Source organism: Haemaphysalis longicornis, unplaced genomic scaffold (genome assembly GCF_048455015.1).
Source record: "Haemaphysalis longicornis isolate Haplotype H1 unplaced genomic scaffold, Haemaphysalis longicornis Haplotype H1 scaffold_3, whole genome shotgun sequence".
Lineage (NCBI taxonomy): Eukaryota > Metazoa > Arthropoda > Arachnida > Ixodida > Ixodidae > Haemaphysalis > Haemaphysalis longicornis.
The window spans coordinates 229,621,620-229,633,677 of NW_027526335.1; the positions used below are offsets into that span (position 1 = coordinate 229,621,620).

At 46.0% G+C, this 12,058-nt stretch overlaps 1 protein-coding gene across 3 annotated transcripts in view; it reads left to right on the forward strand.

The window, feature by feature from the left end:
* LOC144176032 (putative fatty acyl-CoA reductase CG5065) overlaps window positions 1-12,058 on the forward strand; it is a 70,438-nt gene that overhangs the window by 35,008 nt on the left and 23,372 nt on the right. For all 3 annotated transcript variants that reach the window (XM_077705139.1, XM_077705138.1, XM_077705140.1), the window contains exons 2-6: window positions 1,714-1,830; window positions 3,115-3,231; window positions 5,363-5,538; window positions 5,640-5,712; window positions 9,656-9,762. In XM_077705139.1, the coding sequence (XP_077561265.1) occupies window positions 1,729-1,830; window positions 3,115-3,231; window positions 5,363-5,538; window positions 5,640-5,712; window positions 9,656-9,762 (575 nt within the window). In that variant the 5' untranslated portion in view covers window positions 1,714-1,728. The remainder of the gene's footprint in view (window positions 1-1,713; window positions 1,831-3,114; window positions 3,232-5,362; window positions 5,539-5,639; window positions 5,713-9,655; window positions 9,763-12,058) is intronic.

A 12,058-nucleotide genomic window follows, 5' to 3' on the forward strand; every position in this document is an offset into this window, starting at 1 on the left:
CAAAATAAGTACTAAAAAGGCACTCCACGGCCTGGTCTATCTGTGCTAGAAATATATTTCATTGGAAAGGGGAAAAGGGGCGGACCTGAACCAGTACAAATACCATTTTTTTGCACAAACAGGTGATTTCAAATTACATGAACGTGCTCTTAAGCTACGCCTCTGTAAACCGCCATGCTGATACTGTTTTCAAAGGAAATTGCGCCACTGGCATTAATGCATGATGCTACACTTCTGAAAAGTTGTGCGGTGGGAATAAATTAAAAGAAATCTGCGTCAACAGAGAACATATAGCGTGTGTAGTTGTTATCTATTAAGAAATCAATCACATAATCACATTTTTTTCTGGATCATCGGCCGTCAAGCTCTTTAAGGCCTTTAGCAGAAATTGGGCAAGATGAAGCTCCCAAGCTTTTTTCTCGCTTATGATGGTTCGGAACGACAAGTAGTTTAGGCGTTTTAGCTGCGAAAGAGACACACGGGCAATCGTTCTCGCACATGGAAGCACTACTGCCGAGCTTCTTGAGCCCCAGGCTGCTGCGCAACTTCAAAGGTAGAAGACAGCTTTGGCAGAGGATACCTGAACGGCTACACTTCCAGCTGTTTATTAGCAGAGACAGCATCGTACATTTATACATACATCCACACATGCGCAATAGACGTGCCAACAAGCGCCAGCGAAATAATTTATCTAAAAACCGCACGTCAGCTTCGAACAATATCCCCGCGCAATATCACCAATGTAACTGCTCCCCTTCAATCTAATACGGTGTGCCTCCAGCAGTTCTCGGGCCTTCTGATTACTGCTTTTTCCGAGTACAAAAGTCACAAAATTGTGGCTCGCACTTTCTGCAAAAATGGTATTGCGTCGCCAAATGTGCGTCATTATTCTACTTTGAATTTTGCACTTGAGGCGTTTGTTTAATCATCTGCCAGTTTGCCCGATATAGGACTTTCCGCGGGTGAGAGGGATTTCACAATAAACGAACGGCTTGTCGTCATTCTCCACAGGCCCTCATTTTGGTAATATAGCAGCAATGCGAGAGCAAAGTTGGCCTAGCTTACTCGGCCAACTTTGACAAGCTCTTTTGACAAATTTGACAAGCATTGACAAGTGGCCTTAAGTGGTTCCGTACCTTTACAACGTTTCGCGGAACCTAAAAAAGGTTGCGTCGAGGTACAATCTCCCTGTCGTCTTTTTTGCTACTACTAGCAAAAAAAGGCGTGTGGAAAGCATGAGAAGCCGTTCGTTGATTGCGCAGTTGGAGTGCTAAATGAAGATACCGGGTGTACGCTGTTCTGCCATCGTCGCAGAGTAAACATATTTAAATGCGGCGAAATGGCCAATTGCGATGGGCGCCGGCGAGCGACCATATGATGTCGACAATGAGAACCAAGGCGACCTGCGAAGTACAGAGCTGCTAACTGCAAAGGAGATGGTGGCAGCGCCTGGTGGGTGAAATGATAGCGGCCACAATTCATTCTGCGGCCTCGCAGTATCTTCCCCCGCGACAGATGCCCCCTACCTTTACCTAGACCAAGTGCTGGTGACGAAGCATCGCTTCCACTCCTGTCTTGTTCTTGCTCCGTGGCCATCGTACAGTTTCGCGTCATCGACGTCAACTTGAACCACATGCACTTTGGGCTCATGAATTGTGATGGGAATGATTTAAGAAGCTTTTGGAGGCTGAGCTGTCTGCGTCTTCCGTCCAGGTTCAAGTGGTCCTGATGAAAGGAGTAACCAACACGATGGGCGTCCACTCGCCCATCGAGCATTTTTTCCGGGACAGGGGCGTCTTCATCACTGGCGGAACTGGCTTCCTGGGAAAGGTGAGCCACTTAATTGAGTGGCCCATATTTATGTGATCATTGGTATGCACGGAATTTCGTTTCAGGAAGGAGGTGGGGAGCACATGCAAAAAAGGGGTGTGAAGAGAAAAACAACGGAAATAATTCGCAAGAATATTTCAAAACTAACCACAAAAAAGCGTCACTTCAAGGGGGTTTTCTTAGTTTTTCTCTTGGATAATTTGCAAAAAAAAAAAAAATTAGCCGCTGACCAAAGTTCTGCAGCTGCTGCCCTTCGTGAAAGCATAGATATTAAGCTGGTTCTATATGAAGACCTCAAACCTTATGTGAGAAGGAAGCTGCGAGAGCACTGGCAACAACAGTGGGATAAAGAAATAAGCAACAAATTACATGTCATTAAACCTAAAATTGAAAAACCTCCCTCTGAGAAACATGCTAGATCAATAGAAGTGGCCTTATGCAGACTTAGAATTAGCCACACACACATCACACACTCATACCTTTTAACAGACGCAAACAAGCCACAGTGCCATCGATGTGGGGGTCAGCTTTCTGTCCTTCATATGTTTATTGAGTGTGACATGTGCATCATTGAAAGGAAACGTCATTTTAATGAAGCTTACACATATAACATTCCCTTGCACCCTTCTCTATTTTTATCAGACCATCCAATGTTCCCATACAAAAAAGTTTTTAGTTACCTAGCAGATGTAGACTTTTTAAAATACATATCATATAGACCATAACCTCACCTGTGTTCATTATGTGTTTTAAAACAGTGGTGGAACCTGAGACTTTACACCTTAGGTGCTTGCACTCACTGTTTTAATATGAACCTATACACCATTTATCTTAGTATACTCACTATGCTTTAATTATGGCCCTATACACCAACCCCCTGAGCAAAGTTTTTTTAAACTAGTGCCTCCTTTACAAATCTTTATCATCTCTTTCATCATTGTCATGGCGCTCTTTGCCTTTGTCGGCCTTGCGCCATTAAACCTAAAATCATCATCATAATTTGCAAAATCAGTGATGTGATGCGTGGAGACATGGAATTCGTGCAAGTTTGGCAGAAAAAGTTATCGGCAACTGCTATTTAAAGTACACAATGGTCTGTGTGCGCTCGCGCCAGTGCGACTATTTCAGAGGTGCTCTTACGCCAGTGCGTCCACGACAATGCAGACGGGACAACCCAGTTCTCGTTAATTAAAGGAAGGAAGAAAAGATGCTCCTTCAGCAGGAAGGAGTAGTTGAAGCCAATGTAGGGGATGTGGGAGTGATTATGGTGACGGCTCTGTGCAGATCCTCATCGAAAAGCTTCTGCGATCGTGCAGCAGCCTCAAGGCTGTGTATGTTCTTCTGCGGGCAAAAGATGGGGCCGACCCGAATGAGCGGCTCAAGGAGATGCTCGACTGCCCGGTGAGTCACCAATACTCCTCTTGCTACTTTTCTGCACCATTGAGTGGGGGAGACATTTCAATTACCATGCCAGGCGTCAGTTGCGGCTGCGTGCATTAACTTTACGGCACCAGCCACTGAAATGCACCTTACCAATTTGGTGGCACTGTTAGCTAAAGAACGTTTTGGCAACCTGCTGACAATAAGGAAGCTGTATGCGCAACCTACCAACCTCTTTCAACTTAGATCTGCATGGTCACCACGCTTCCTGACCAAACGGTATATATTCAAACTCTGAAATAAATTTTATTGGTTTGGCCTCAAAGGGTCACAAATGTTTAAAAGGAGTTAGCCTGTCAGTAGATTAATGTATTGAATGCAAATATGTCTGTCGCTGCACCGAAATTCCTCATCAGTGTAGATAGCTACAGAGGCGAGAAAACAGATACCGCCATACCATTACTTTCCCGCAGTACACTTTGTGACACCACGAATATTGAATGGAGAAGCGCCATATTGGTGAATTTGTCTGAGCAGTTTCCCTAAAGATAAAAGGAGGCACGTGTGAATGCAAAATATATGTATGCGGAGCAATCTCCTCAAAAAACGTGTTTTGAAAAGGTATGAACTTCAGCTCTTCAAGATTTTAAGCAGTTCCCTAGAGGGAAATTGTTGGCAAGATTTGCTAGCTTCGATATCGGTCTGTTTTGATTTCGGTCCAGTGTTTTGCTTGCTAGTTGTAAGTACCACCAGAAGACTTGTGCAAGCGAACACGCGAGCTATTACCCCTTTTCTTATTTTGTTTGTTTTAAAAAAATATGACACACTAGTTGCAAAACTCTGATTACTGTTGCAGTCGGCTAAATGCAGTCGGCTAAATCAGCCCCCATGCTGGGAAATCGCGCAGGTAGTCTCTACTAAGCTTGAACTTGGTCCCTCTTCATGATGGGCGGAGTCATCTGTGGCGTCACACAGAAACGGGATAGAAACAAGATTCGTGCCAGCTATCGTTACGTATTTATAAACGAAGCATCGTTTTCCGTCTGATTCTGGAATGGAGGTTGCTTAGGTTGAAATTAATTCATTCAGCCTTAGAGAAATGGTCTTATTCAGGTTGTTCAAGGACGCAAAAGCGAATGGGACAAAATTGTCATAGCTGAGGAGGTGGGTGAATTTTTCGGCGTCATAAACTCGGCATCACGGAGGACGTTCAAGCCGCCTCCTTTCCCTCTTGCTGGTTTTCGGAATTGCTTGGGTGAGCTTTCTGAATTCAGTTTTGAGGTTTTCTGGGTCTTGATTTGTGTAGAAAGGGAGGTATATTATGCAAATAAAGCAGGGTTAGTGTTGTCCTGTGACCTTGAAGACCAAGGGAATCTTTTGTTGTGGATTCGCGTATTTAACACGCTACTTTAGTCGTACTGCTTGGTCATATGGGTTTATTAAAGCTAAGATAGACATAGTGAGTACAAGCTGCTACATGGGACGGCGTGGTGTGGCTTGCTGCGTGGGGTCTGGCATATCCGCATTCGCGTCTGTTATGTGGTTCCGGCTGGGAATTCCTCTTGTAACAGAAACCACGTGTTATACAGAACGCCTTACTGCAGCGCTTGAGGCCTTTTAAATCAATTTTTAGTGACCTTACTGATGCCGTTGTACGCGTTGTACTCAGAGTTCAACCATCGTCGTCGTTAGGTGGACAGGTGCATGATTTTGGGTAGCACACTCGCTGTGGCAACTGGATTGAGGAAAGTAGTTAACCAAGGTTTCCCTGATGCCCCTACCAAAAGTGGAACACCTCGAGTGTTGCTTGGAAATGATTGGTCCCAGGATAGGCTGACAGTGCACCGTAAGGGCTGTGTACAAGTGGTACCGCAGGCGAATTTCCCAGACTTAAATGGCAGCCTCTGTTGCGACTTTCCCGTCTTCGGAGGCGTTTTTAATTAAGGTACGCTTTGCCGATTCCTGCCTTGAGCTCAGGTAGTTCCTTCTCCTGAAAGATGTGCATGGTACTCGCACAGTGGCGGCAGAAGCACAAAACTGCCCGTGCGGACGACTAGGACGCGTTTGTCTTGTGGGGTGTATGCCCTGTACCCAGCGGTTACCGCCGTGGCGCGCCCTATTCATGCCTCCTCTCCTCCTCTGTGCCGCGCAGGTGTTTGGGAAGCTGCGGCTGGAGAGCCCCTCGGTGCTGAACAAGGTGATCCCGGTGACCGGGGACATCCTGCAGCCGGGACTGGGCCTCAGCAAGGAAGACCTAGACACGCTGGTTGATAATGTCTCCGTCGTGTACCACTCGGCGGCGTCGGTGCGCTTCGACGAACCACTCAGGTGAGGAGGGCGCCGTTGGTAGACGCGCCACGTGGTTAATTCCAGACTGCTTGGTCTGTCGGAGTGCCATAGCTTATCTGTCCTACGTCGGTGTGCTGCAGGAAAGCCATCGACATCAACGTGTTGGGAACGAGAAGAGTCGTGGAACTGTGCCATAAACTCAAGTCCATAGCTGTGAGTACTGTTTCTACGCCTCCCAGTGTTTTAGACTGTGTAGCTGTACTTTATTGCGAAAGTCTGGTCTTTGGGGAGCCAGGCTTACTCATAAGTCTGACAACACCCCGGTCTTAATTTCATGGAACAGTTCTCCTAACAGATGGTGTGTAGCTGTTAAAGTGCATAGCTTGAAGTGTGATTCAAAAATGGATGCTGAGCTGGTTGCACACGCCCATTTCCTTCGAAACTCATTGGTCAATAGAACAAGTCGTTTGTACTACCAAAGTGTGGTATTTTGGTTTATAATAAGAAAGTTTCAGCATTCGAGCTCAGGTCTTCTCAAACCTTCGCAGATACTGCTAGAACTGCCCGACACTACATCAGTGGTTAGCTTTGAGGGGTGTGCTACATACTTTGGCCACATGAATGTACAACAGCTAATTGTTTTTGAAAATTGTCCTTACTTCCACACTAGGAAGTGTTTTAGCTGTAGTAGCGAAGCAGCCCAAATAGTAATTATATAACAGATTATGAATATGATCTCTTCATCTATCCGCAATTACGTGATGAGTTTTCTCTTACTGGAACCTGCCCATGTATTTGTTTATTGCAAATACTTCAGTCCAGACTCGCTTCCTCAAGCAGGAATAGCAGTTGGCAACACACCATCATTTTTGCATAAATATGCTCATATTGCAAAACTCAGACACGGGAGACTTGAAGGACGCGTTTAATGACGACGCAGCCTTGCCGGGAAGCCGTTGCAAAACGCGATTATTGGCGGTGAGCGCGACCACGGGCGGCGCTGCGAAACGCGTCTCCGTGACGTCGGCTCAGGGATTCTCGCATTTGTCGTCTGCTTCACTCAGACTCGCTCTCCCTGCTGTTTCTTTCCTCTCGGTTCATTTCTGATGCTTGTCTGCACCAGATTTTACCTCTGCGCTCCTTTTTATCATGATAAAAGACTTAAAATCGCGTACACTAGCTCAAGGCATGAGTTAGAGTGTAGTTTTCGATACCGCTCAGGAAGAAACATTCCCGGAGTCGCACTTTCTTGCGAAGCCGGTCCTGTGCGGAGCGCGAAGAGTGGGAGCTAGGTGTCAGCTCCTGTTTTCAGCAGTCTTTCGAACAATCGGAACAGCCAGTCTAATAAACGGCAACAGCGAAAATGCTAGACCAAAAACAAATTCCATGGCTTCGGGGCTGTCGGCTTTCGCAGAACGCATTGCGATTCCCGGTAATCTAGGTGGTAAAACAGTCTGCAACTTTGCCGAACGCTCGAAGGTATTGTATCACATCGCTTTACGTTGCCATGCATAATGGCACGAAATTATGCCGACGTGCACTATCAGGCGCAAAAAATGTAGGTTGAGCTCCAAATAACCTACTGTGTGTATAGGCGCATGCTGGTTTTATACCAGACTTCTAAGCAGTATGGAAGCTTATTGAGCAAAACGACTCATGTGTGCGGCAAACATACAGTAACACTGTTTGTTTCGACCTGGAGGGATGGTTCGGTACATTCTCCACGGCAATATCTTCCCAATATCCAGGAAGGCGTTGGAGTAGAACTCCACTCAAGAGGGGAAAGAAGGCGGAGGAGGAGAAAACTTCATTTAACATTCAAATAGAGCTGGTTTGTGGGCGGGCTCCTGAGTGCAGGTCAAGAGAGAGTAATTTTCTTTAACTCATGGAACGTCATCCCGAGTAGGCCAGGATTTGTTCTTTACGCCCGAAGGGGTTCGATAACAATAAAGAGCTGCTTGGACATATTAATCGGTTTCGATTCTTGTTATACTGATATGCGGTACTGATAACCGGCATGTATACTATTTATTGCGTTCGTTAGCAAGTATATCAAGCCTTCAACAGCGCAAACATGTCATAAATTTTCGGGTTGAGATTCAGTTCGTTATGGTAACGATGGTTACGCTAGAAATTCGGGGCACAAAAGCCGCCTCTGGACAACCGTCAACGTCTGCGCGGTTTCACGGTGGCGTTGCACAAACCTTTTGATTGCACTTGCATATGTGAATAAAAAACGCAGGCTGCGGATATCCACCTTCTTGTACGTAACCATAACGAAAGCCAATTTCTGAAGAAGGTACTGTGTGCTTTATAGACTGAAGAAAATATTTACCCGAACACGAACTTTCATATCGAACCAAACATCCCCAAACCTTGTAATAAGACGTTTGTGAAGGTGAGAAAAATTAATGCTTTGTGCACATAAGAAAACATTCGTCTAATACAAGACAACAATAACGAAAGAATAGAAGACAGCCGTTTTATTTCCTGCTGTGCGATGGGTGTGTAGGAGTCCTCTGCTTGATGGCTAGCATTGGACTCTGGAGTTTTCATTAGAGCATCTTAAAAGTAATTTAGGGAAGCCTACGCATTTCGAATACTTACTGAGGAGCTCGGAGCACTGAACCTCGCAAATGAGCTAGAAAAGACGTGTTACATATGATCATCTGACCGATGCTCTGAAGAAAGTTGGTTTCGTTATCCTCGTGTGTTGCGAACTGGTGCGGGATACAGCTTGAAATTATTCAGAGGCGTCGGAGGCTGGAAAAATAACGTAATTCCGGCAGATACGCGTTTTAATGCAGTAAAGCACGAAAACGTGTGATTTCAACCGCAAGCACTGCTGCCCCTCACAAGCGGACGACAGTGGCGCGGGTGTAGCAGACGACCGCGGGGCGAGTCCTTAAGCTGACGTCAGTGCCAGGGGGCGCCACTAAAACATGTCACCGTCAATGGTGAAGGCGCGACGATGATAGATGGAGAAGATGGTGTGGTGCTCGCATGTGACACACTGATGAGCTGCTAGTTGCGATTGACCATTCCAGTAACAGCTTTGAAGCAACGATGACGCTTGTACTTACAATATATATATATATATATATATATATATATATATATATATATATATATATATATATATATATATATATATATATATATATATATATATATATATATATATATATATATATAAATTTAAAGCTGGTCAATCAACTCAAAGTTGATTGTCAGTTGATCCTCAGTGACAAATGCTGTACTGAAGTGCTTGGAAGAACATTTCTCACATGGCTCCACAAATTGTATGCGTGGAAAAAACTACGCCTAAGCTTGTTTTAAATCTTAAATCCGTATGCTTACACCTTATTTTAACGTCTCAATGCGCCGTTTTAACCTCTGTGCTTACTTATTAGGACAAAACACTTGCAAGCACATTTCCTTCCGCCAATTTTCAAAAAAATACTGAAAATAGGCTGAAGTAAATGTGCGTGCATGTGTTTGTGCTTCTTGAGTTTATCAGTTTATAATGTCATTGATATACAAAAGAATGGGGAGCAGTCGAAGTCTTCTAGCTTCTCGGGATTGAGTTTTGTTTTCAGACGTTAGTTTCCAAAGAGAAGTGTTGCGCCAATAGTTGCTAAAAATAAAAACTGCTTTTCTTCGAATGATTTCTAGCATGTAGATATTTTTTTTAAGTGCAGATCCCATGTTATGGACGTATACACAGCTTCAAATAGCTCTAACAAATATGTAGGCTAAACATTTAGTGTGAATGGGGGCGGATTTAGGTTTATGCGTCGAAAAAACAGGATTTTCCAAGTCAAGCTAAAAAAATGATAGATTAGTGATAGGATTAGAGGACAAATATAAATTGTAGTTTAGTGAGGCTTCGATATTTATACCGAACTTCCCAAATTAGAACTTCCAAAACACACATATTTTCGTTTTTTCGCACCATCTCTCGCTTGAAATCGAGGGATTATTTCAGCACACCACAGTCGTCAAACGAGTGGATTTCTCCAAAAACTGTTGAGTTGGTTGCAAACAGCCCAGGAGACCCCGCGTGGTGATGGACGTGCACTGAATAAAAGTGCCTTCCGAGAGTGTGCAGTTTCCCGGGCAGTGTCGCACTTTGGTGGTTCTCTTCTTGTTGCAGGCATTTGTGCATGTCTCCACCGCCTACTGCTTCTGTAACAGAAGCCACGTAGATGAGATCGTCTACCCAGAACAAGTGCCCTACCAGAAGGTCATCGATGTGTCAGAGTGAGCAACTTTTCCTTTCGTTTTCCTTTCTTTTTTTAGAAATTTCTTACTGGTGACAGGTGAGCAGTTGGATTAACGGGCATTTTTTGCTTCGGCCGCTTCAAAGAGGAGCGAAGTATGCTCCGAAGGAAGCCAACTTGCACTTTGCATGGATATGCCTTTGTGGCTTTTGGATGCTGCATCAAACACAAGTTTCTGAGTTGCCAGATGCAATGACAAAAAGCTATCATCAATCCGTGAGTCACTAATAGCTACAGGGGGGATATGCTTGGGACATGTGTTGTGCTCTTAGTAATGGACATGCAAAGTGGTCTTTGCAACATAGATGCATTTGGACACCTTCGATGCAAGCTAGTGGTGCTACCAAACTGGCATTAGGCAAAAATAAGCGCCAGAGGATCAAAGGACACACAAAGTTGAAGGGACAACGTAGTAACACCTTTATTTTAAGTGTGACTTGCCTGACTTTATACAGGAACAAACCCAACAAAAGACAGGTGGAGAAACTCAAAGGTAGACGTTATAAAAGTAGAGGGTGAAAGTCGGTAACATGTAAAAAGGCTGTATGTTTTACAAGCATGTACATCTTTGTCGAAGAAGGGTGCAACGAAAATTGGATTGCCGTCTTTGTTAGCAGTATTCAAGCAGCGTTCATACTTTCAATACTCCAGTTAGGATTCCCGCCTCTCTGGACCCTAGAGGAGGATCGGTCGATGGATGAAAGATGTTGAAGACTGCACGATGACCAGAGGCACATAGCCGACGACAGTCTACCATACGACTGTTTAAAATTCATTTACAGCTGCAGTTTACGAGGCATGACAAGTTAGCTAGCGGACTACTCGCTATCCGCTCAGCAGCCCCTGATACTCCCCAAAACTTTGATTTTATTAAGAAAAACCCGCCCACAAAGGGGGCGGAACCCATGAAAAAGAGGAGACAAAATTAAGTTCTGACCATTTAGAGGCCGTACAGCCCTCCACAGGTGGAGCTCATTAGGCAATTTCCCCACCCCTTGTCCCAAACTCCTTTCCCATTCCCACGCAAACTAGACGTCAATACTCGGAAAGGATTGGCACCGGAAGCCGCGAGACTAAAGGACACACACGTGAAGTGTTGGAGAGAAGTTGTAAAATTTATTATGAATAGGACGGCACTAGGCCTGTTGCGGTGGGAGGGGAAAAAGGGAAGGGGGTTCCGTGCGTCGCACTATGGAGGCTTCACACGCAAATGTCGACAGCGAGAGTAGAATTCTCTTGTGGTCACGTGTTGGCCGGATCCAGTCCTCGTATGTAGATGCGGATGACGGGCGATGTTTGTCACGTGCGTCCTTCACAGTCCCACACCACGTGACGCATGTTGGCCGGCTGGGCGGCCAAGCACGCACTACACTGGGCTGGCAAGGAGGGTGGCGGGTTTGGCTGCTTGGAGTACTTCTGTGCGTGGTTCCATCTTGCCACCACGTCCTCCGTGATAGCAGAGCCACTTCGTGCTTTTACCACGAACACTTGGGTGCAAGACCCTTAGGTAGGGGATCCTCAAGGGGTGGTACGTGGGTCAGGAGCTCTTGGCACCTTTGAAGCTTGTTCCGTCTTCGCTTCTACCCGCCGCGGTGGCTCAGTGGCTAAGGCGTTGCGCTGCTGAGCACGAGGTCGCGGGTTCGATTCCCGGCCGCGGCGGCCGCTTTTCTGATGGAGGCGAAAAGCAAAAACGCCCATCTGTACGAGATTTCGGCGCACGTTAAAGATCCCCAGGTGGTCAAAATTAATCCGGAGCCCTCCACTACGGCGCGCCTCACGCCTGCGTTGCGTCGGCGCGTTAAACCCTACAATCAATCAATCAATCGTCTTCGCTTCTCTTCAGAGCTATGACTGAGGGCTTTGAGAGGAATGAGCTCAAGCGGCGAGTGGTAGGAAGAGCAAGCCTTACTGGCTAGCTTGTGCGCAGTCTCCTTGCCCGTGTTGCCAGTGTCCGGGCACCCAGAGGACCTTGACATCAATATTGTTCCGTTGTAGTTCGCGGCAACTCTGCTTTATGGCATGTTCCGTGGAGGTCACTCGTGGGGGTCCAGCAAGGATTTGGAGTGCCCTAGCGCTGTCCGTTAAAACCCTGATCTGTCGTACTTGCTTGGTGCCATCGTAGACAAGAATTCAAGCACCCAAAGGGGGCTAAGGTGAATGGCTCGGAATTCGAGTTCTGTGGTTGAGGGGGTCTCTTCTAGAAGGAACCCTTCTGAGTGGTGGGCACCGTCCTGTCTTCTCGCTGCCATAGCTGCGATCCGGGCCTCGGGGTCCCA